This window comes from Cygnus olor, chromosome Z, assembly GCF_009769625.2.
Source record: "Cygnus olor isolate bCygOlo1 chromosome Z, bCygOlo1.pri.v2, whole genome shotgun sequence".
NCBI classification, from domain to species: Eukaryota; Metazoa; Chordata; class Aves; order Anseriformes; family Anatidae; genus Cygnus; species Cygnus olor.
Window position 1 is genome coordinate 22,333,971 of NC_049198.1, and position 24,785 is coordinate 22,358,755.

The 24,785-nt window shown below is 35.3% G+C and overlaps 2 protein-coding genes across 5 annotated transcripts; both read left to right on the forward strand.

The window, feature by feature from the left end:
• Window positions 1-77: 77 nt before the first annotated feature.
• On the forward strand, window positions 78-24,563 carry TRAPPC13 (trafficking protein particle complex subunit 13). Of its 4 annotated transcripts, none has more exons than XM_040540701.1 (13): window positions 78-235; window positions 6,484-6,552; window positions 7,468-7,567; window positions 8,394-8,478; window positions 9,424-9,551; window positions 9,730-9,802; window positions 12,419-12,463; window positions 15,498-15,515; window positions 17,688-17,821; window positions 20,276-20,474; window positions 22,410-22,510; window positions 23,984-24,134; window positions 24,225-24,563. In XM_040540701.1, exons 1-13 carry the CDS (start codon window positions 190-192, stop codon window positions 24,330-24,332), a joined length of 1,257 nt encoding a protein of 418 aa, XP_040396635.1. In that variant the 5' UTR covers window positions 78-189; the 3' UTR covers window positions 24,333-24,563. The 4 variants fall into 4 exon arrangements, with proteins under 4 accessions (XP_040396635.1, XP_040396637.1, XP_040396638.1 ...); XM_040540703.1 differs by having other exon boundaries at window positions 23,987-24,134; window positions 24,225-24,562; XM_040540704.1 differs by lacking the exon at window positions 15,498-15,515.
• SHLD3 (shieldin complex subunit 3) lies at window positions 2,383-4,104 on the forward strand. The gene has a single exon (XM_040540707.1). It carries the CDS (start codon window positions 2,514-2,516, stop codon window positions 3,267-3,269), a length of 756 nt encoding a protein of 251 aa, XP_040396641.1. The 5' UTR covers window positions 2,383-2,513; the 3' UTR covers window positions 3,270-4,104.
• Window positions 24,564-24,785: the final 222 nt, after the last annotated feature.

The following is a 24,785-nucleotide window of genomic DNA, read 5'->3' on the forward strand; positions in this document are numbered from 1 at the left end:
CCGTCATGCAACGCGGGGCGATGCACCTCCCCGACTCCCCTCCGTGAGCTGGCGGGCGGAGGCAATGCCTTCTGGGAGTTGTAGTCCCCCCCGCCGTGCCGGTGACGGCGGGCCAGGCGTTTCCGGGTTGAGCGGTGCTGGCGCAGGCATTGCCCGGCCTGCGCTGCCCGCGGGGGGACGGCGGGCACCATGGACGTGGCGCAGCCCAAGCAGGAGCACCTGCTGGCCCTGAAAGGTACCGGCGCCGCGCAGCCCGGGGGCACGGGCCCCAAGCCAGGCCCTCGGGGGCCGCCCTCAGCGGCAGGGCCTGGCTCCGAGGGGCGGTCGGGAGGGTTTCAGCCTTTATTTTCTTTCTTTGTGGGCTTTAAAGGTCTCCTTTCGCTAGTTTAGTTATTTTTTTCCTCATAATTTGAGGCGTTTGGCCTCAACGAGTGGATATTGGGTTTGTGTCCTTGATTCAAGAGTCATTGGTAGTGAAAATAGAGAAGTGGATGGCCCCCGTGTGCCTCCCAGAATTATTAGTAATAATACTATTATACTAAAATAATGCATGAAAATCATGGTATAAGTAATCAGCAGAGAAGCTGGTCATACCAACTGGCAGTAGGGTACCAGTACATTAGTAACTCAGACGCCAAAAAGCCTGAGTCTAATTGCCCCTTGTTTCAGTCAACAGAAGTAAAATATACCTTCTATTTCTTGGACAATGCTTGGCTTGAAAATAAATATTCCTCATTAGGTAGTGGCAATAAATAGTTAAAATCTCAATTTTGTGTGTGTGTTCTAAACGAGTGGGACTGCTTGGATGCATAACACAGTGCTGGTGCAAAGCGTCCGTCAGCATCCATTTTCTGCCCGATCTCTACCTTCCAGCATTCTTGGGGACAGTTCTTACGGTGTCAGCGTCTCACGGTGAAATCTGTTAACTAAACGTAATTCAGTGATAATTCATAATTCAGTGAATTCAGTGATAAACGTAATTCAACAACCGCTTTCACACATGTACATGCACACAAAAAATCAACAGCAAACCCCCGAGAACATGAAACAATGTCAGGTGCCATTGCAAGTACATTTTGGTAGTGATTAATACAAAGGAACACGTTCTGTGATGTTTTTGTGAGGTATCACTTGAACACTTGGCTTTGTATTGAATTTGGTACAGTGCCCAGGCCGTAGATTTTGCAAATAGAAATGAGAAAGGTATCTGAATTTCTTTGCATTTTGTCTACTTAAAACTATATATATATATTGACAGTGCAATGACTAAGCAATGCTAGATTTTATTGATTTGATGTTAGTGTATGTTGCTGATGTTTGACAGGGAACCTTAAATGATTGCAAAATTGTTAGGGGGAGGGGAGAAGCTGGAGAGAAAGAGAGGGCATGTTTTAGTGCATATTATATCATGTTTCATAGTAGTGTGTGTAGGTGTTTTTTTTTTTCTCCCCTGAATTTAATATAGTCATTGTATGAAAGAAAGAAATTACAGACACTTTCAGAGGATAAAGTCTTCAAGAACTTACTGTGTCTGTAAATTATTCCAAAAGAATAGCTGCATGTATCACTTGGAAGCTTTGAGATCAAAATCGAACATGCAGTTCTGATATGAGCTGGAAGAAAAGCAGACAACTTAAGCTTGTCCATAACACTTCCCTGTTAGCCTGAGACTTTAAAAACTGCTACATCTGTCTGTACTATTTGAGGAAGAGTTTTTGTAATGCATAGTATATTTGCTAGTTCATTTATATGCCCTGACTTAGCATGTTGAAATTTTTGAAGGAAAATTCTTGGTTAAATAAATAACAGTTTTGATTGATGAGTTTGATAAAATAGGTAGTGGTATATCATATTAAAGATGATAAGCTTTTAAATGATTTCTTTTTTTTAATTTTACTTCATAACCTGATACATGCTTGTTAGTAAATGGTCTCTGGGATCAGAGAATAGAATCTCTAGGAAAAGAGAATTATTGCTTTAATATGTAAAATTGGACATCTGAGAGAACTTCTGAGGTGTGTGATGGTAAAAAAAAGAAAAAAAAAGATGTAGCAAGAATAATGACAGGTGGATAGGTATGAGAAGGTAACAGTAAAAGGATTAGTCTTGGGAGGGATGCTGTTGAGTAAACTGTGCTCATACGGGTAGTTTTCGGTGTAGTGAAGTTATGATGGCAATGATGAAATACAGTTGCTATAGTCAGCCTGGGTAAAGTAGAAATGTTTTCATATATATGTCTATACCTAGATATCTAGATCTATCTTTTTTTTTTTCTTTTCTTTCTTTTTTAAAAAGCAAAACAAAACAAAACAAAATATCCTAGCACTGTTGTTTGTAATATGGTAGTATCTTATTTTTTTATAATACTTCTGCTTTAGGTCCTGTTTTCCACTGATCTTTGCAGCACGGGGGAAGGAAATTCTTGTAAATAAGATGTTTCAGTCTAGATTTATGAATCCTAATCAAGAGACTGTTCCTTTTATTAAGAGTAAGTGGTTTTCTACTGTACAAGCATGGAAGTGGTCTTGCATTATCGACCACATCAGAGAGATCTAATAGAACTGCAGAAAATTGCAGAAGCGGCAGTGAAGGACTTTCCTATTCGTCAGTTACCAAGATTTACACCCTGGTTTCCAACTGATTTGTGCAGACTTCCCCTCAAACCAAAAAAGCAACCACCTGTTATTTCTTCTGAAGAAGCAGAAGAACTAAAACGACTTTCTTCACCTTCAGAATACATTGTAGGATCTCCTAATTATGACTGCACAAAAAATCTTCCTGAGTTTCAGTCTAACACGAATCATGGTCAGACTTTAATCCAAACACAAAATGTTCACAGACCAATTAACTTGGATAATCAAGGAGAAGGAGAACCACCATCTAATGGAAAACAAAAGTTGAAAAGGTCTTGGAGTGTCTCTGTCCATAGCCCTAAGCTTAAAGAAAAGATTCTTCCTTTATCTCGAGAACTGCAAAACAGTTTGGAAAGACTAAAACTGCATGCATTTTATAGAGCAAAGTGGACAATCGAACAGTCTACTTGTAATAATCAGAACTTGGAGGACGTCTGGATAAAATTGAACAGACTCATCAAACATAATGAACTGCCGTCTTGCAATGCTACTATCCAAAGATCTGTGGGAGAGATATGGATTTTCTGTGATATATTATACTGTGAATATGTTAGAAATATTCTTAGGGAGAAGCTGAGTCTTACTGATAAAATGAATTTACTTGTACATAAATTTGGAATTATATTTAGTTTATAAATGTACAGTAGTTTCATAATAATATTGCTGTGTGAAGTACTAGAGTTTTTAAGCAGCTTATAATATATAAACTTTAGAACAACTGATGAATTAACAAGCAGAAAACTATTTAATATTAATTTGCTACAATTTTTAAGCTGTAATAATATATTTGTTTTGCCAGGAAACTCATGAATGGTTCTAATAAGATTAGTACATTTATTTGGTTTAGTACTCTGTTTTGTAGCTTTTGTCTACTTCAGTTGTCTAAAGGAAAAAATTAAGTTTCCACACTTAATTTTTCCAGAAAAATAAATAATTCCCTTGGAACTTTACTTGTGTTTTTCTTGGCATGACAATCGTATGTTAGAATAATAATAATTTATTGTAGGCATTACGTGCCTTGTTGTAGTTTAAATCTAAGGCTATCTCTTAATTTGGGTCATTGACATGTATTATTAAACTTTGACTGAATGCTAAACATCCTGTATTGACATTTGGTGTGTTTGTGTGAGATTTAATATTACCGCTTAGCAAAACTGATACAAAATTATGGCTGGAGTAACTAATGGTCATTATTAGTTTTAAAGTTTGTATAGCCAAGTTATTTCACTGAAATTATTTTTCTGATCTTAAAGACAGTACTAATGAAGTTACTTTGTGCTGTCAGAATTTTAAAAAATATAATGGAGTAGAATGCAGAGTAATTAGGATTTTATTTAATTTTATATTTGTATCTAGGATGTGAGAAGAAAAGCAGGAGATGATAGGTAGTCCTGCAAGGATAAAATACTTTTTAATATTTTCTAATATTATTTTGGTAGTCCCATTAAATACAAAAATGTACATATCTTAATTTATGTGTTTTGACTTCATTCGTCGCTGATCTCTCTTCCCTGCTGGCCAGTGACAGGACCCGAGGGAACGGCATGGAGCTGGGACAGAGGAGGGTCAGGCTGGGTGTTAGGGAAAGGTTCTGCACCCAGAGGGTGGTCGGGCACTGGGACAGGCTGCCCAGGGCAGTGGTCTCGGCACTGAGCTGCTGGAGTTCCAGAAGCACTTGGACACCGCTTTCAGACATCTGGTCTGATTTTGGGGTGGTCCTGTGTGGAGCCAGGAGTTGGACTCGATGATCCTTGTGGGTCCCTTCCAACTCAAGATATTCTGTCATTCTATGATCCTTCTAAACTGGAGCAGAGATCAGTGTCACTGTTCAGTAGTAGCTGTCAGCTTTCTGCTGCTTTGACTTGGCTGGTGTATACAAATGATAATATTAATGATACAGTGCTTGCTGGGCACACCTCAGCTGGAAACTGTAATGTACTAAAAGTTGAATGCCACATTTTGTTTCTCTATAGAATTACTGGTTTTGGGTAGCACCGATGTACAAGCAATAGTACAACGTGCAATATAAAACTTTTTTTTGAACTATTCCAGAAATGCTTAGTTAATATGCACATATAATTCGGTATCTCCTTAATTTTCAGTGTTGACAGAGGTTCTCCATTTACTCTGTTCTGTGCATTTTTATTTACCTCATGGCCTTCAGACTTCACGCTTTTCAACTTTTCGCCATATCAGTCAGAATGTATTATCATTATTATCATTATTTTTTATGTGAAAACTGAGGTTTCTTCATGTCAATACTAACTTGCGTAGGTTTGCTGGGTGATAGTATAAATTACTGTGAGCCAATACAACCCACTACACCCTAATGTATATCAAAACACTAGAATATTTTACGTAGTTGCAAATAGCAAAAGCTGACTGGACGTATAAGACAGCATATAAGGTGTACGATGAAGGTAAAAGCACAGTCCATATTTTGGTGCAAGGTTGTTGATTAACTTCTTGCATTCATGAGAAATCCCTTTTTTTTGTTTGTTTTACTTTACAGAAGATAATGTGGTTTTATGTTTCATAAGTTTAAAAAAAAAATGAATTAGTGCCTTTTTCATATTCATATCACATGCAACATCTCAGGTTGCAAATGCTCGTATGCAAATAAATTTCGTATGATTGCTTTCATGTGAAGGAATATGCAAGTTTGGGAACATTTATTTATATGAGTAGGGAGGAAATTTTTTAAGAATTCTTTAAGAATACGTAAAGTAAATGTAAATCATGCAACTTTAAGTGTTATGAGTTAAAATAGAACCACAGAATGGTTTGTGTTGGAAGGGACCCTAAAGCCCACTAATTCCATGGGCAGGGACACCTCCCACCAGACCAGGCTGCCCAAAGCCCCATCCAGCCTGGCCTTGAGCACCTCCAGGGATGGGGCATCCACAGCTTCTCAGGGCAGCCTGTGCCAGTGCCTCACCAACCTCACCGTAAAGAATTTCTTCCTTATATCCAATCTAAATCTCCCCTGTTTTAGTTTAAAGTTATTTGCCCTTGCCCTGTCATTACACTCCCAGACCAAGAGTCCCTCCCCAGCTTTCCTGTAGGCCCCCTTTAGGTACTGGAAGGCTGCTCTAAGGTCTGCCCAGAGCCTTCTCTTCTCCAGGCTGAACAGCCCCAACTCCCTCAGCCTGTCTTCATAGGAGAAATAGCCTTTGAAAATACCACTTTCTTGGTATAGAGGTTTCATTTTTGTTTGTTTGTTTTGTTTTGTTTTTTAATAGCAGGGAGTTAGAGTCTTTTTAATAGCAAGATCTCAGTGATTTTGATTTTGTCAGTATTGATAAAAAAGTGTTTTGTAAGTAGGTTCCTCTTAAAGTTTGTGATCACAAGAAAAAAAACAGTTGTGTAAATAATCGGGGGTCTCAGACTTGTGTATCTTGTGGAGATTAGTATGTAAATGCTATTCTTTATGTCCTGGAGTATATGGCTGAAAGTGTCCAGGTTAGTCATTTTGTGCAGTTATATAGCAACCAGGATCATAGGACAGACTTTTAGCCTAGAATAGTTCTGTAAACTTCTGTACTGCTGCTGAAGTCCACAAAGCACTTTAACAGATAAGACCTTAAGCACATCAGATTGCCAAGGGGGGCGTAATAACATCACCGATGCTCTTGGATCTCAGGGTACAAGGGAATTTGTTGTATTAAAAATGACCAGATGATCTAAAAAGGTCTTACCATCGTTCAAGCTGAGGCTTGGTGTTTGTTGTTGTTGCTTGTTTATTTGGTTTTGTTTGTTTGTTTATGTAGGAGGAGAACAAGACAAAATTATACTTCAAACAAACAAACAAACATTTCGTTGACCTATGGTTTATTTTCTGATTTTGCAGTGATGAGGCTAACCAAACCTACCTTATTCACTAATATTCCGGTGACTTGTGAAGAGAGAGATTTGCCAGGTATGTCTTCTATACTGACATATTATTGTGTACACATTGCCAGGCTTAACCAATGTGAGTGTCTGAGACTTAGATATCGAAGGAGTCTTAAGACATCCCAGAGAAAGTAGCCTGAAACAGCAATATATTTTTTTTGGCAATAGCTGCAGGAAAATGCCCAGGTACACTGTACAACACTTGACCTACAGCTTTGAAAATTTGGTAATTACATTGCACACATGAACTCAAAGTCTGAGATACTAAGATTATCCCTATAGATGCTATTGTGACTTAAGGAGCGTGCTGTTATTTTAAAATGGAAAACAACTATAAAAGAAATGTGTAATTGTAGAAAACAAAAGTTTGGTGTTAGTATCTGCTTCATCTGGAGAAAGAAAATGCCCTGCTAATTGTAACCAGTGCATTAATGTTTTATGGCAAATGATTTTGCAAGAATCACAGCTTTCGAATGGCATAATGCTTGGGGTATAGTCATGAATTAGAAGTTCCTGGGTTGTTCCTCAGCAGTAGTTGCAAGAAGTAGCAAGAAGCCAAGTATAAGAAAGAAGAAAAAGAAAGATCCAGGAAGAGAGGGCTGTGTGGAAATGCAAAGCAAGCAGGGAAAAAAAATTAGTGAGACTGTTATGTAATATGCTCTATTCAGGCAGAATTTCCCTTAAAGGTTAATTGTAATTTGAGAATGCCTTTGGGATTAGGCCCTTCCACATGTGTACAGAATGATTTATTGGACACAAATGCCTGGAAGTAGGTTATAATTTATAAGCAGGTCATATAGATTTGAATAAATAAGTTGCTTGTAAAATAAGTATGCCAAATATAAGTTACATCTAGATAAGTGATTGTGTCATATCTTAAATGTAGGCAAAGCTTTAGGCTTGGCAAATATTTGATACTAGTAATTTGATATTTCTACAGGTAATCTATTTAACCAGCTCATGAAAGATGATCCTTCTACTGTAGAAGGAGCAGAAGCTTTGATGCTAGGAGAAATGCTGACTTTGCCTCAAAATTTTGGGTAAGAATGAATTTGTTGTAACATTTAACATGCAAGTTGTAGGATTCATTTAACAGCAATGTAATTATTACTTGTCTTTCTTTTTGAATATCATTGTTATTCAATAAAATGTTCAATCATTTTAAAAATAGGAACTTGACTTGATTTATAACAGGACATAACATATAAATGTATATTGCCTAATGTTTGTTGTTTGTAGCCTGACTGAATATAACAAGTATGCAAAGTTGAAATAAATTTACAGCTCTGGATGAATTTCTGACATAAAACACTACTATAAACCACGGCTTATACTGACAGATTTTTGTGTGTGCTGATACGTTTGTTTTCTTATGAAATTTTCTCTTAGGATGACATTTAGAAGAATGGGAGTAAAATTGCCAACATACTTAAAGGATTTGATCTGGCAACCTCCTAAGCTCTTCTTATATTTGAATTTTAGTAAGAATTCTGTTGCCTGCTGTTTACTAGAAATATATAAAAGAAATTAGAATGTTTTTAATTACTGTGTCTGATGCAGCTCTGTAACTACAGCAAATAGGATTCCCATAATAGAGCTTGTTGCAATATAGTTTAAGCACAGTATTTGACTAGGAGTACTCTGAGCAGGGTTTACTGCAACTTCTATGTAAGTCTCTTCTAAGACTTTCACAGACTACCTCTTTGTAGCATTTTAAGAATTTGGTCTAGTAATTGACATTGGCAAGGTTGCTGAACAGCTTAGAATAAACGAATAAAAAAGAATTTAAAGGGGCTTTAGTGAAATATTCTTTTGTTGTTGTTGTTGTTGCTAAACATACTCTTTTTTTTTTTTTTTTAATCACAGAAATATATTTCTGGGAGAAACGTTTTCCAGTTACATAAGTGTACATAATGACAGTAACCAAGTTGTCAAGGACATACTGGTGAAGGTATGTAGAGATAAATCTATATACTGGGTTTATTGAAAAAAACACACAAAAGTTAAATAGATTTTCTGATAATATCTGATGCATTTAACATGTTTTATACACAGACTTTAAGAAATATCCGTCGATTTTTTTTATGACCCAGAAAATATCCCTGGAAACAAAAATACATAAAAATAGAAGTGATGATAGAAATCTTTTAAGATTAAAATAAAAAGATAGGATTGTTTCAAAAAATGGATAAGTTGTAAAGCTTCTCTGGAGATTTAGTGTAGCAAAACTTCCGCAGCCAAAACAAATTGAATTTGTATTTTTACTTGCACTTTCAATAAGGTCATCCAATCCTTGACATAAAGTCTCTTTAAGGCATGTATTGACGTGTATTTTGCTTATATTTCAAATGACTTCTTTCCTACTGCATCATTTTTTGCATTTGCTGCTGAACAAATAATCCATTGAGAACAGAAATTCTAGAATTTGTGGAACTCAAAAGTAAATAGAGATTGTATAAGCTGTGTTTTAAAGGAAATGGTTTTAAACGAAAAGAGGGTAGGTTTAGATTAGATATTAGGAATAAGTTGTTCACTCAGAGGGTGGTGAGGTGCTGGAATAGATTGCCCAGGGAAGCTGCGGATGCCCCATCTGTTCAAGGCCTGGCTGGATGGCCTTTGGGCAACCTGGTCTGGTGGGAGGTGTCCCAGTCCATGGCAGGGAGGTTGGAACTGGGTGATATTTATGGTTCCTTCCAATCCAAACCATTCTGTAGTTCTATGATATGTTTTAGAAATTGTCTTTCACTTTGACAAGTAACTTACCTTCGTTGTATTTTGTGTATAAAAGCATACAAAACCCTAAGTGAAACCTAAGACTTCTCAGCATACGCTGTTTCTTCTTAGATTGCCTGAAGCAGCTGTAGTTCTAACCAGTGCTTCGTTTTTCTGTTCCTAGGCTGATCTTCAGACAAGTTCTCAGCGTTTGAACCTTTCAGCTTCTAGTGCTGCAGTGGCAGAACTTAAACCTGACTGTTGTATTGATGATGTGATTCATCATGAAGTGAAGGAAATAGGAACACACATGTAAGGTTTTAAATCTTCTGACTTGCATTTTTATCTGATTATTTATTTATTTATAGCACTACAGAGTTTTAATAAGGCTTAAAAGAAACTGCAGCACAAGCATGGTATTTTATTTCTGCTTTGATATAGTGCAAAATTTAAAGTAACTCAAAATTATTTTTAAAAATGTTTCTTTCAGCTTAGTTTGTGCAGTAAGTTACACTACGCAGACAGGGGAGAAGATGTACTTCAGAAAGTTCTTCAAATTTCAGGTATTGTACAAAGTATTCTAGTCTACTTGTAATAAGTGGGTAGATATGGAAAATAATTTTAAAACATTTGATCCTTTAAAAGCATTGTTACATACTAATATTTGACATTTGAAATAGAACTGGTAGAACTTTGCATGAACTGAGGATTTCTAATTACCATGCAGGTAAACATTTCAGAAAGAAAAATTAATTTAAAAAGATGTTTTCATAGCAGCCAGCTTTATGATTATTTTTAAACAAAACAAGTCAGTCTGACTTTTAATACCTCTAACCTTTGAGTTTAGATTATAAAATTTTGATTTTTCTTTTAGTGTATGTAACCGTTTAAAAATGGAACATAATGGTTCGTTTTTCAAAGGAAAATAAGAAAAGAATTCTAATATATTGTATCTTATGTATATATATATATCAGTAGAAGTAATTGATGGAGTTGAAACCCTTTGTTCCACCACACAGGTTTCAAGACTTGATTATAATAACTGATGAAAGCAGGAAAGTACTATCATCTGTGGACTGGTTCTGGCAGGAAAGTGTACTTTAGCTGTATACGTAATGGATGTTTATTTTTAGAGAAATATACTGGGACTTGGATAACTGTGGGATAATAAAGGAGGATTAGGTGATGTGCTTTACTGAATAAATTTTTGGATTCTTTCATAGAGTTCTCATCTTCTCTTCCCTACTTAAACTTCTTGGTAGAACCTAGTTCAAGACTGTCAATTTTAATTCAAAATCCTTTACACTCGATACAGTTGCTTATTTGGAAACATTTTTAGGGGTCTACATGCATGTTTTAATTTCTATATAATTTATAACTTAATCAAACACAGTCAACTTTAATCTCAGAGTAGCTCAAACAAGTTATCTGTCAAATTTGAAACTCTTCCTTTAAAGAAAGCAGTATAAGAGATTATCAGAAAGTGTGTGTGTGTATACATGTATAAATATCACTAGATATATCACTTTGTCACTGTTCTATAAATACTCTCAGATTCATTATAAGAAAAATATGTAATACTTTGGTTGTTATTTTTTGCATTTGGCATGGAGATGCTAGCTACAAAATATGAGAAGAAACAAACAAAAATGTTAAACACAACTGAATAGTGACATTACAATGGCAACTGATGGCTCCTTGGTGAGAGAGGTGCCACCAGCTACTTTATAACGTAAAAATGTTTACTGTTTGACAGAGGTTGACCTTTTTCCATTATATTTCCTAGGCTCTTTTTGGTTGAACTGGTGTTACAGTTTGCTTTCAAACAGCTTCTTTTTTAGCAGTTATGTGCTTTAATATTGATGAATAATGCCTATTTTTTCTAGAGCTATCACTGATTAATTAAGACCATTATGTTCCTGTGGATTCCTATGATTCTGTTTAGAGTTTTGTTGTTGTTGGGTTTTGTTTTCTTTTAATTGGGAACATTAAAATAATTATTTGATTTTTACTAATACGCCACTTGAAATTTACTGGAATGAACAGAAGGACTTTGTCAGAAAGAGATAGAAAACATCAAAATTCAGAGAAATTAATAATAAGAAGAATACTTAAAACAAACAAAAAACAACTTCCAAACCTGACAAACATATAAATTAAAATTGTAATTTTTTTTCCTGACTACAGAGAGAGGTAGTAATTGTTACTGGAAAGATTTGAACAGTTTTACCTTTTATACAGAACTCTCTGTGAAGACTCTTTTTTAACCTTGAATTCTTCAGGGCTAAAAACTTAGAAACTTTGTTCACAACTTGGAACTTTAGGCGTCTCTCAGGATGCAGTACACTTATTTGTACATAAAATAAATTTTTCCATATGTGAAGCAGAATAAATGTCTTCAGCAAGATAATTTAAACTTGTTTCCTTACAAGTATAATAGAAGTTTATTTCTTTCAGTTGTATCAACATATATCCATTTCATATATATTAACTATTTTGAGTTAAGTGTAGTGGCTTTATGCACAAAATTCAAGCACTTAAAACACAGCATTTAGTTATCCCTTTTGGTAGTCTATTTGTTTTCTGTAGATCAAATTTTACATGATTAAAATGTGTGGTTTTTTTTTTTTTTTCAGTTCTTCATAATTTTAACAATTGTACTTTCAAGAAGGAAGTCAAGGCTAGTAATGGTTCATCGCTTAAACTAATCATATGGATAGTTCTCTTTCATTTATTTTTTTAAAAGTCCTCAGCAACATTTGTTTGCTGCAAAATGGTGTGAAGGACTTGTAAATATTACATTGCTCTTGTTCCCACTTGAAAGCAAGCGGAGAACACTTCAGGATATGAGGTGGATGTAATGTTATTCTAAAGACATATTCTGCTCACTGCATTGTATTTGTCTCATTTCTTAAGAGGACAGTGGAGCAGTATTTTTTATCAATATGAGAAAGCTACTCAAAGTAACAAAGCAGCCAAGTCTGTTAATAAGAAGCAGAATATAGTTAATTGTGAGGTTTTACCAGAGTTGATTCTGTTGTGTCTTCCTTTATGCATCTGTTCTGCTTAAGATCAAAATAACAGAATCAACACAATGGAGATCCTGACACTTATAAACAGTTTATGCTGGAGTTGTCTGAGAAACCAACTGTTGATCTGTCCTTTTTCATTTCATTCAGGTTCTCAAACCACTAGATGTCAAAACCAAATTCTACAATGCAGAGGTAAGTGTGAGCTATTTGTATTTGGGTTTGGGTTTGGTATGCTTGTTTTTTTATTATTTCGTGTTAGGTGGTTGGGTAAAATTCAAAGAACTTCTTAAGCACCAGATTTCTTAGCAAGATGATCTGTTCTGAAGTGAAACATTTACGTGGTGGGTTTATGCCATTAGTTTAAAAACAGATATATTTATGATGAAGGGGGAAGGAGATGGTATCTAAGCCAGGACCTTAATGCAATTGACTGATTTTTTTTTCATATTTTCTGCTTTCCCATAATCTCAAATACTTCCATTTATGTTCTGTATTTTTAGTTTGATAGACTACCTACTGTAAGGGAGATTAATTGTATGCAAAACAATCAATAGTTTACCAGACTGGGGAAATTTAAATTTATTTTTCTCCAATGTAAATATGACTTCTCTGTAACATAATTTATTTTTTTAGGTTTGTGACAGTACTGCAAAACTAAATGATAGTAAATATTTATTTGGACATACTTAGGTATAGCTGTCTACAGCTATTTCCAGGAAGAATTGTAAATGAAAGTAATGCTGATAGTGGAAACTCTTATAAATTACATACATCGTTACTTTCAATTTTAGACATTGTCTGCATATATATGTATTGAATTGCCCAGGGAGGTGGTGGAGTCACCGTCCCTGGGGGTGCTTAAGGAAAGGTTGGACATGGTTGGACATGGTTTAGTGCGTGATGTTGGTGGTAGGAGGACGTTTGGACCAGATGATTTTGGAGGTTTTTCCAACCTTAATGATTCTATGATTCTGTGAACAGTTTTGTTGTAGAGTGTACAAAAAGTATATTTCTTTCCCTTCCTAACAATATCAACAGAGAAAACAGAAGGGAGAAATAGCAGACAATTTCTCATCTACAAATGAGGATTCCATGTGCAAAGGTCTGTCATGTTCGGCATTGCATAGGAAATTCCCCATCAAGATTTTCTCTGTTGAGAGTGAATAGCATGTAGATCATGAGCCATTTAATATAGAGAGATTTATTTAGAGGGAGTTGTAGATCATGAATAAATATTGAAGTACAGAGGAAAAGGAAGGAAATGTGTTCTTAAAAATACCTGGCTACATTAGGCTACAGGCTTCGGTTCTTAGGTTTACTAAGAGTGAGATACCTGAGCAGAGTAAGAATATTACCATGTACCAGTAGTTGAGTGCTTCATAGATCTGGTGTTATCCATAAATGCGAACATCTGGAAACATCTTCTGCTGTGATATAAAAACAAGGTAATTCCTTTGGGAACGAGATAAAACTCCATTTTCTCCATGGATTTTATTGCAGATGGAAAATAGATGGTGGGTGAAAGAGGGACAGGCATCTTAAAGTAAATGTTGCTGTCTCCCTGTACTTTACATGTAAATTTTGTTCTGTACTGGAACACTTCCTAAAAAAATAGAAATAAAAGCCACTTAAAGTAAATTTTGGGCAGACTCGATGTAAATCAAAATTATTCTTTTATTGAAAAGATGTTTTACTGTCTGGCCTTGATAAGGGACTGAATAAAGTATGTCCGTTCTTCAATTAGCAACCAATTTCTCATGATACAGATTCATGAGAAGCTGTGGCATTTGAGCTGGTGGTGTTTTTTTATTTTTTTTATTATTATTTTTTTTAATCCATAAAGGTTTAAAAAGGCCGTGTTTTTGCCTTTTGTTCTTTCTGTCTGGTTGTTTATGCTACTGCCATTATCATAGTATTCACATGATTGATTAAAACTTTTTTTTTAAAAAAAAAACAACATTGTAGATGATATTAAGTGAGAGATTTTCATTTGCCTAGCAAGCTGATTGTGATTTCACTTCTGAAAGTATATAAAGTGCTGCTGTGTGTTGTGATGGCGGAAGATGAATAAAATAATAATAATAAAGTAATTGTGTACATGTTGTATGTACTGTTACACTTCTGTCAGAAGCACCAACACCATCATCCTGAACTTTAAGAATTTAAGAATTTCCTTCCTATTTGGGAATAAGGAAGGGAAACAATCGTATGTGTCAGTTACTGATTTACTAAAGGTCTTTAAAGGTTTTAAACCATTATCATTAACATTACAAATGTGATGCTATCAATTCATAAAATTTGTCACTAAAATTATGGATCACAATTTCTAGTAAATTTTTTTCAACTTTTTAAGACAAAAAATAACGCTGAACTTTAATCTTCTTGCTTGTTGCTCATGTTGAAGTAACATCCAAATCATGGTGGTCACTGAAATCCGTGTATAGAATGCATGCCCTGTCATCCTAGCTTGCAGCAATCCTGTGATTGAATTACCTGCCACAGTCTGTGGAAGGTGCTTCACTGTCTTTGGTGTGCCTTCGAAAAGGCTCTATAAAAGGTTCTGTTCTGGCAAACAAGACAAGGGAGACAAACGCACAGCCATTTAAGAAAATAAATTTTGCAATTAATGTTGGTTTCTTTTTGAATGATGGCTATTCCCCCCAAAAAAGTTTTTTTTCCCAGCTAAATTATCTGAAATCTTGTTTTAATCTGTAGTACTGTCGCTTTGCTAGAAACGATTATCACTCAATTTTTATTTTTGAGACCTTAAAAATACAAATACTTCACATTATCTGTAAAATGACAAGGACTGTTTTTCCATTTCATATACAACCGATTGCATGGATTTAAACTGAGGACAAACTTTAAACTTGCTCCAAAACTAACTGCTTTTTTTCTTTTTTTTTTTTTTTTTTTCATCAGTATATTCTACCATGCCTTATGTGTGATTTGTGTGCCCTAGGCTCTATTTTGGATTGGTTTTACAGTTAGTAAAATCTGAAGCAAAGCTAGTAAACCATGTAACAATACTAGCTACAACTTATTAGAAATGTAGTTGTCATCTTTGTTTGCATCCATTTTAATTTACATTTCTGTCTTACTAATGCTCTCTTGTTTAGATGGTGCAAAAAAATGCAGAAATGCATTTTGTTTGAAAGTTAGCCTCCTTTTTCTTTAACATTTAACCCTAATTTCTCTAATGTGTTCTTTTTTATTTTCCCATTAGAGTGACCTCAGTTCTGTGGTAATTTTTATTTATTTTTTTATAAATATATATGCTTTTTTAATTGTCTGTCTGTCTCTGTGCTTGTTGTTGACATTATTTTAAAAACATAATGGAAAAGCAATGTTTGTTCTGCATATCACGAACTGATGTTTTGTCATCTGTCCTGCATATGTGCAGCTAATCATTTAAATGGTTAGCTCTTTCTTTAATACCCATTGTTGAAACTAAAAGTTGATTATTTTGAACTCTTGTTTGTGTGGGCCGTTCTATAAAACATCTCACCAAAATTTGATGACACAGAAGTTTCCTTTTTAACTGGACAAGGGGATTCATTATTTGAAAGTGGGAGTTAATCCCTTTTAAAACCTTATTGGTACTGAACCCTGGAAGCATAGGTTTAACTACAGCACTGCTTGTGTGAGCTGTGACAGAACTTCTCCCGTCCAGTTGGTGGAGACAGTGGGTTTGAGGAGAGAGCAGCGGCTGGATGTTCTTCCTTTCCCAGGCTGGAGCTGTGCTTTCTGACTTTTAACTGCATGTAACAGCCGATGAGTTAGTATGGTACTTCAGCAGTCTGATCTCACTTTAAGGTGTGCGTTGTATTAAAGCAAGCTGCATTCTTGTGAAGTACTTAAGTGTTTTTTTTTTGTTGTTTTCTTTTAAAAAACGTGATATTTAAACAACTGAGGAGTAACATGAAGCTAACTTGCTTTTTCATTATGCTGCTTGTTTTTTCTTTTCCCTTTCAAACTAGCTTTTTCTAAATTTTTGCCTATGGTTGCTGCATTAAAACAACTAAAACCTGGGTTAATTGAGATTTTGAGCAATGGATTTATGGGATATAAACAATACCAATTTAAGTGACAGCTAGGTGGTGTTAGTAGTAATGACTACTAGGAGCCATGTTTTAGTTGGGGGTATTTCCAACTCCTTCTGCAAGTGCGAGGTCTGTCCATAACCTGTTAAGCTTGCACAATTTTCATTCCTATATGTATATACACATGATTAGTGCATAACATGTTTGTAAAGCACAATGTATAGTTCCAGTACCACTCTGTATTTCTCCTTGTGATACAGTGCCTTTTGAGAGTAATAAAATTCAGAGTTCTATTTTGTAATTTACAAGCAGGAATTCATTAGCATAATGAGGTCACTTATTTACAATGATTAAAAAGAAACTGTAAGCTTCCTTCCATCTTCTTCATAAAATACATCTTTTGAAATTATCATAATAAAACACCTAAACTGGTTCTAATTGTATTTATCAATAGCTGTTTTGGAAATACAGATTTGGTATTTCCACAAACACTTTTTTTTTTTTTAATTTTAAATAATTGGCACTTCTCCAGGGGCTTATATTTCTAGTAGACTGAGCCTTCAATAATTATTCTATCCTGAGGTTTTAAAGCTTCAAAGTGGCTTTAATGGTCTGCAATTCCACAGAAGCAATGAGGCAAAAAACACCTCAAGTTTCATGATTTTTCAGTTTATTGAGTTAAAAAGTCTGTACCTCTCATTCCTGTGCTAGAATTGGTACTTGTATACCATCTTCAGGCACTAGCTTCATTTGCACAGATGTGTCCTATAGGACATTTTGAAGGTAGAGCACCAATTAAACTGATGGATGCATATAATGCTGGTGACCATAGGCATGATGAAGCTGATGAGAGAGGAGGCTGTTTTCTTTTTAGCTGGTACATAAATGTTTCAAAATAATGAGAAAATCTCAGTGCATGTACCTGAACTATTATACTTCAGTTCAAGCAAAACACACATATTTTACATTTTTTTACACAGCTTGAGGCACTAGTAATCTGGCATGGCATGGCATTAATATGCACTGTGATTCCTTATTTTTTTTTTTTCTTTTAATATTTTGTATTAGAACTTGAGTTTTTATTGAGTTGATGAAAGTCTTGGGAAGTGGCAATCTGAAGTATTACAAATAAGCAATAGCTAGAACATAGAAAAATTATCCCACATCCATTGTTTGGCACGGTATCTGTTGACTAACACTTTTGCTCCTATTAATTTTAACTGGGATTAAGGTTTTTCTTGCATTAATTACTTTAATTTGATTTGCAGGCATGAACTAAACACACATGACTTATTTTTTTTAACAATAGGACTGTCTTCTCTTTTTAATAACATCAATCACATTTTCATGATCTTGCTCTTCTGTTTTTTCAGACGGATGAAGTGTTTCTGGAAGCTCAGATACAGAATATCACTACCTCTCCAATGTTTATGGAGAAGGTTTCTTTAGAGCCATCCATTATGTACAATGTTGCGGAACTGAACACAGTTGACACAGCAGGGGAAAGGTATGTTGATACTCAGAAATTAGTTGGTATTTGGCTTTGAAACTTTGCATTATTATGATTTCATGAGTTACAAGCATTACAATTAGTGAGTTGTCTGTAACTGTAGGATTGTACTTCTTTGCCTGATTAAAAAGGTCAAATTTCTGTTAGGAATTCAGCTGTAAATGTTTTAATTTTATAGAAACTATTCTTAAAACTTTGTAATTCTACCTAGTATCTATCTAGTATATTTTGCAGTATCACCTTTAAAAAATTCAGCCCCTGTCTGGTTCTGACTTGATCTGTTTATGTATATCTTTAGCAGTAAAACTGTTGAGGACACAAAAGCTTATAATGTCTGGGTGGAGGTCAACTTTGTCTGTTTGTGCTTTGCAGTTGCTTGTTTTTGTTTTTGTTTTTGTTTTGAGGAGGTGTAGTGTGGGTGCTATGTAGTGGGGGCTAAAGTGAAAATTCTGTCTTCTCCCTGACTGTCAAAGCACTCAGCTGCAGCATAGTGGAGTGCTGTTCATACAAAGTGTTTGTGTCCACTGTAGTGTTTCTTGCCCTGATTTAGAATCATCAGCTTGTGAGACCGTGAGAGTCTGAGATTCACTGGAAAGGAACCAGATAGTAGTTTACGTAGCAGAAGTGTTTAGAAAGACATAGAATTAATTGATTTTTTCATACTGAGATGTAATGAATGTGGTGAATGAGCTACACTTCTGCACTTGTGGATCAAATTTCACATGGTGGTCACTGCCATCTAGTATCTAAGCAGTTAAGAAAACCTTATCAAGGCTGGCAGCAGTAGTAGAGAGAAGATTAAAGAATGAGGGAGCCAGGGAAGCTAAACAAAATGTTTTTGTAAGATACTGAGGGGACTGTGAGTCTTGATGGAAAAAACTTAAAGGTCTGTGCTTAAAAAATGGAAGAGCCTATAGCGATTACATAAAATTGCAGTGCGTCAAGTTCTTGTCACAAGTAGTTTCAGATGAATTGAAATTCAACGCCAAAATAAGTTCTATACTTCCTGGCAGTCATAATTATCTATTTCTTTAAAGATTTAATGCTGAGAAGAACACTGAAATATGAATAAGCTGCTGGTATTAGGTTCATTTGTGGTCTGTGGAGGGGATTGTTTTCCTTAAGAATATCATATTTACATGCCAGCTTTCCTCATGCTCTGAAGCTAAACACCATTGGTTCTCAGCATCTGGAGTACCTTCCTCCCTTTTCCTAATGTTTGAGAAGATGGTTAAACTGCTGTTTGAGTATGCAGTCGAAAGAACTCTTGAAAAAATAGGAAGCTGAAACTGAATTTAATTAATCTTCGCAGTTGTCCTTGCCTTCAGGTTATATGATAGTACCCTAATCTGTTCATTAAGTAACATTTCAGCACATTTCAAGCAGTAAACTTAGTTTTTTGTAAGTAGCTCCATTATACTACTGGCCTTTTAATGCTAATTTTTCAGCATTTTAATAGCACTTTAATGAATGTATTCAGCTTTGTAAAGCAGACTATATGACCATTTGCCATAAAATCCATTCCACAAGGGATATACAGTCCTCGGTATATACCTCTTAAGTGTTTATTTTCTGGATTATTTCATTCCATGAGTAAGTTCTAAACTCCTTGTCGTTGTTAAAATGAAGAACTGTTTACTTCAAAATGCTAACACGCACAGGGAGTCTGAACTACAGCAACTGCTTTTTCTACTCTCATCTGTCTGGGTAAGCTCCAAATTAATGCGAAAATCAGAGTTGGCATCCAGATTCATTTTTGTTTCTGTACCAGTGCTTGCCTCCCCCTAGATCAGATACTCAGTTTACTCAGTTTCTGTATAGCTGTTTTTGATTTTTTTTAGTGATTTTCTTGATCTTCTTAATGAGGGTTAAAAATATATGAAATAATGAAGCTGTTTTTGCTCTTTGTTTTACCTGTGTGTCTCAGTCCGTCAGTATCTCAGGCAGAAATGGAAGTTAAGTTTAGTGTATGTGTTTGAGGTAGATGAAGCATTGCTACAGTTGATTTTTTGACATAATTAAATCAATATTCTAACATACTATTCTAAATTACAATTATTGTGGTTTACTTTTTTTTTTTTTCAGAGATGTATACTAGCCTTGACTAATGAGATTAAATTACTTTTTAAAAATTACAAGCACTGTTGTTCAAATGCTAAGATGCCAGATGATAATAAACTGTAATTTAGCAAAGTGGATTTGCACCTCAGTTTCCTCTGGCTCAGCTGAGATGACTTTCTTCTTATCTACAAATGGTCCTTTCGATGTACATAAATTGTATAATTGTTTTCTGTTGTGAAGATATAAAAAATAGAATGTAGACTAGAATGATGTAGAATAAAATACCACACACACAGTAAAACTGGGGAGAATGGAGAAGAAACGTAGGGTTCTTTTTAAGTCCTCTTAAAAATAAGTGTTTAAATTAAGGCACGATGTTATTTGTTTCAGCGAGTCCACTTTTGGCTCAAGGACTTATTTACAACCTATGGATACACGTCAATACTTATACTGCCTAAAACCAAAGCAGGAATTTGCAGAGAAAGCTGGAGTAATAAAAGGTGTAACAGTGATTGGAAAACTAGACATCGTATGGAAAACGAATCTAGGTGAACGAGGAAGGCTGCAAACTAGCCAACTCCAAAGAATGGTAAGTCTTTAACTTAAGCATTGGTTTAATTTAGCATCCGTTTTTAAGGGAACCTATTGAACAATTCAGTAGTGTCTCAAAGGAAAAGTTCAAGCTGCTTACTTTGTGGACCTCATTCTGAATTCACGTCTATGTATATTTGGGAAAGTTATTTGATACCAATACTGAGCACACATTTGATCTATGAAGTGTGGCAGAAGCACTACTTGGAGGAACTGTAGCTGAACAAAAGTATTCCTTTTGTTCTTATGAATGGCAACTTTTTATTGTTCTTAAGGATTTATTCTGCGATACATAACATGTCTTTTCCTTTTCTTCACAGCACTGAACAATGTAACTTAGTGGCTTGTACACTTGAATTGACAGAATAAATAACAAGTGTAGTAAAATATTTCAATTAGAATAAAAATAAATTCTTGGATGCCATTCAGCAGCGAACTGAAAAGCAGTGATAAAAGAACTTCTTTATATATGCCAACATTTGACGCAGAAGTCTGCTCCCTAATTCATTCAGACATTTTAGCTTCTTTGAGTAGTAATTTTTATGTATAGAATGTATAGTATATTCAACTTTCATATCTGTAGTTTTGATTCAGTCTATTGTATCTGGTTGATTTACGAGTTTATAAATTCAAGCTTGCAATTTCTCCCTCACATTGTTTTATCTTCTGAGTGCTGTCAGATTATTTCATGTCTAGATTCCACTCACCTTCTATCATTTTCCTCTTAATCCATTTACCAGCCTTACAACCATTATTTCCCTCACAGGCACAGAATTTTACTGTGCTGTTACTTTCTTTCATTACTTTCACTACTTCTTTCATTACCTGTTTTAGGTCAGGAATGTACTTTTGAAACAAGTATCTTGAATCTTCTACTTAACGTAATTTGGTTGGTTTTGTGGACTGCTCTTGGAATTCACGAACTACATTTCTTTGTTGCAAGTTTCCAAACTTACATTCATTGCTCTACTGATAGGAAATTCTTTGTCAGTTTTGATATTCCTCTACTGTCTCTAATGTATAATTTAATATGCTTTATAAAATGCCATATGTCTTTAGTATGTAAGGAGCCAAATATAACTAAAAACTGTTCACAAGCTGTCAAATCACTGGTTTTGGGGGCCTCTTTGGCCTTTTAATCAAGTTGTAAATGTAACTTTTACCACAGCATTATTTATTGCTGAATTTGAGCATGCTTCACAACTACAGCTTGTCAGGCAGGACAAAATTTTCCCTTGCTTTTGCCTTAGGATCTATTATTTGTGGAGATTGTCAACTATCAAATTTTGTCAAGAGCCAAATACATTCCCTGTTATTTACTAACAAACCCTAGTTACTCTGAACTTGGGCCGATTCAAGTCAGTAACTTGCTCTAGATTTTCAAAGTGTAATATCATGCACCATTCTTACTTTTGGCAGCTGATTATTTTGGCAGAAGCTTGGGGGACTGAAATGGCAAGGAGAATGAACAATCTAATTTCTTAGGAACGATGCTTTTTCTAAAGGCAAAGAAGAGTGAAGGACTAATGCAGGAAAACTATACTAATATTGTCCATAGTTTCTCTGTTATCCATCTAATGGAGAGGTCTTAGAATGGACAGTGATGTTTTCAGGAGCAGTATATAAGTATGTGGTCTCTGAAGATGTGAATTATATGAAAAACTTAAGTGTGTATCATTCCCTATAAATAATGTCATCATCCTTGATATGCAGATCGTGCTTGTCGAATGCATTGTTAAATCTCTCACGGTGATGGTCAGTAGTAGATGGAGCACTGCTGTGATATGCGTATAAGTCAAAAGCACGAAGAGTTACCTCCTGTCTTCACATTCCTGCTATTCTAAGCCTGTTGCAGTAAATGAAAACTTGAATAGTAACAACTCCAGCTTTGCTAGCCAGCATTTGAGAAATCTGCATTCTTGTACCTCCCCAGGCACCTGGTTATGGTGATGTAAGGCTTTCTCTGGAGACAATACCAGACACCGTTAATCTGGAAGAACCTTTTGATATTACATGTAAAATAACAAATTGCAGGTAATGATGTCACGTGATGCTTATGCTTTTTTCCTGAGTGGGTAAGTTGTGGCCATTACATTTTTGTTGTGGTTTAACCCGGCCGGCTGCTAAGCACCACACAGCCGTTAGCTCACCCTCCCCGCTCCCTCTCTGGGATGGGGGAGAGAAACGGAAAAGTGAAGCCTGTGGGTTGAGATAGAGTTTATTAAGACAGGAAAATAATAATAATAATAATAATAATAACGATAATAGTACTACTACTAATAATGTGTATGAAACAAGTGATGCACAATGCAATTGCTCACCACCCGCTGACCGATGCCCAGCCTATCCCCGAGCAGCCGCACCCCCCACCCCGGCTAGCCACCCCTATATATTGTTCAGCATGACGTCAGATGGTATGGAATACCCCTTTGGCCAGCTGGGGTCTGCTGTCCTAGGTCCTCTCCCAGCTCCTGCTGCACCCCCAGCCTGCGCGCTGGCAGGACAGAGCAAGAAGCTGAAAAGTCCTTGGCTTAGTGTTAAGCACTGCTCTGCAACAATTAAAACATCAGCATGTTATCAGCGCTCTTCTCATCCTAATCCAAAACATAGCGCCCTACCAGCTACTAGGAGGAAAATTAACTCTGTCCTAACTGAAACCAGGACAATTTTTCAGTGATTTCTCCTGAAACAATTCAGACCTGGACTTTATTATGAATTCTAGTAACACCAAACTGTTGGTTCATTACTTTAAACATATCTTTTAGATTACAGTGATTTTAAATGAATGAACAAATCTTCCACCATTATATGTTAATACTATTTGAATTAGGAGACTGTCAAAAATCAGTAGTAGAATTCTGTGGAATTGGCTGCAATATCACGCAAGATTTCACGCTTAAATTGCATACTTACATCAAAAGCCCTCTTAGTTCTTAAGTAGTTGTTGGGGCTTTTTGTTTGTTTTTAAACTACAGGCAATTTTTGTTAGAATAAATGCCATTTGTATCCAGTCTGATTTTACTGCTAGTTCTGTACCACTCCTATGTCTGCTGAACGTTGTCAAAGTAGTCTTTTGTGTGTCTTTATCGATGTTTTGACTTTCTTTGTATTTACACTATGATCTACAGTAGTCTGTTATAAAAGGGTTGCAAGAGTGATATTTAAGTAAAGTAATTCTAAATAAAATTTGAAGCCAGGGACTAAAGCAAATACCTGGTCTGCAGTTATTTCTCCCAGAAAATCTTGAAGGCCATCCAAAATGTGACTAGTATTATGGTCTCTGGTATAACTGAATCCATGACAGAAAACTTATATATCAAAGGTATATGCAAATAAATTGGTGCACATCACAGTATACCTTACTTGCCTTCTTGTAATTATATAAATTATTAAGTGCTTGATTAACAACAACCTGAATAATAAAGTAATCTAGCTATTACATGTCTGCAGTTCTTGAATGCTTAAAAATAGCCCACAGGTTTATTCTTGTTTTTCTTTTTCCTCTAGCAGTGAAAGGACTATGGATCTGGTTTTAGAAATGTGCAATACGAATTCGATCCACTGGTGTGGAGTTTCAGGAAGACAACTTGGAAAGCTGCACCCAAGTACATCTCTCCATCTTGCACTTACGTTATTGTCTTCAGTGCAGGGATTACAAGTAAGTCTTCATGGCATAGCTTTGTTATCAAATAGCTGTTTTATAAGCTTAGTAATTCTAATAACTCTTATAAATCTTTTCCCTTTCTAGAGTGTTTCTGGCTTAAGACTTACAGACACATTTTTGAAGAGAACATATGAGTATGATGATATTGCACAAGTCTGTGTAGTTTCTTCAAAAGTCAAACAAGAAAGCTGAAAAAAAATCTTATTCCTGCTGGTTTGGGGTTTTTTTGGACCAACTTCTGATGTTTTTGCAGTTGAATCATATTAAAAGGTGTAAAGACAAAAACTCCCTATGTATTCATCATCATAAGTATGCTTATTTAACTTCTCTCTAAGCATTTTTTGAATGTTTTAAAATCATTTAAATAGATGCATATTCATTTTATTTACTGAAAATAAAGCCTTTGAAAAAAGTGTGGCTCTAGCAAATTATTTTGCATTAATGTCATGTTGGGTGAGGGGAAAGATTCATAGGCAGTTTCTTTCAAATAGCAGCACTCTGCTGTTATTATTTTAAAAATATGTGAAGTTATTAAATTGTGGTTCTGACAAAACTATTTCAGGGTGAAGGAACTAACCTTTTATGGACAAGTAAATTATTTTAGACTTACCTATATCCAGAATCTTTCAATTTTAATATATTAGA

What these genes read in the sequence shown, in the direction of transcription:
- TRAPPC13 (XM_040540701.1), top strand. Translation starts at nt 190, where the DNA reads ATGGACGTGGCGCAGCCCAAGCAGGAGCACCTGCTGGCCCTGAAAG. An exon ending in ACTTTGCCTCAAAATTTTGG is followed by an intron (nt 7,568 to 8,393) that starts GTAAGAATGAAT and finishes TTTTAATCACAG; the next exon opens with AAATATATTTCTGGGAGAAA. An exon ending in AAGGAAATAGGAACACACAT is followed by an intron (nt 9,552 to 9,729) that starts GTAAGGTTTTAA and finishes TGTTTCTTTCAG; the next exon opens with CTTAGTTTGTGCAGTAAGTT.
- SHLD3 (XM_040540707.1), top strand. Translation starts at nt 2,514, where the DNA reads ATGGAAGTGGTCTTGCATTATCGACCACATCAGAGAGATCTAATAGAA.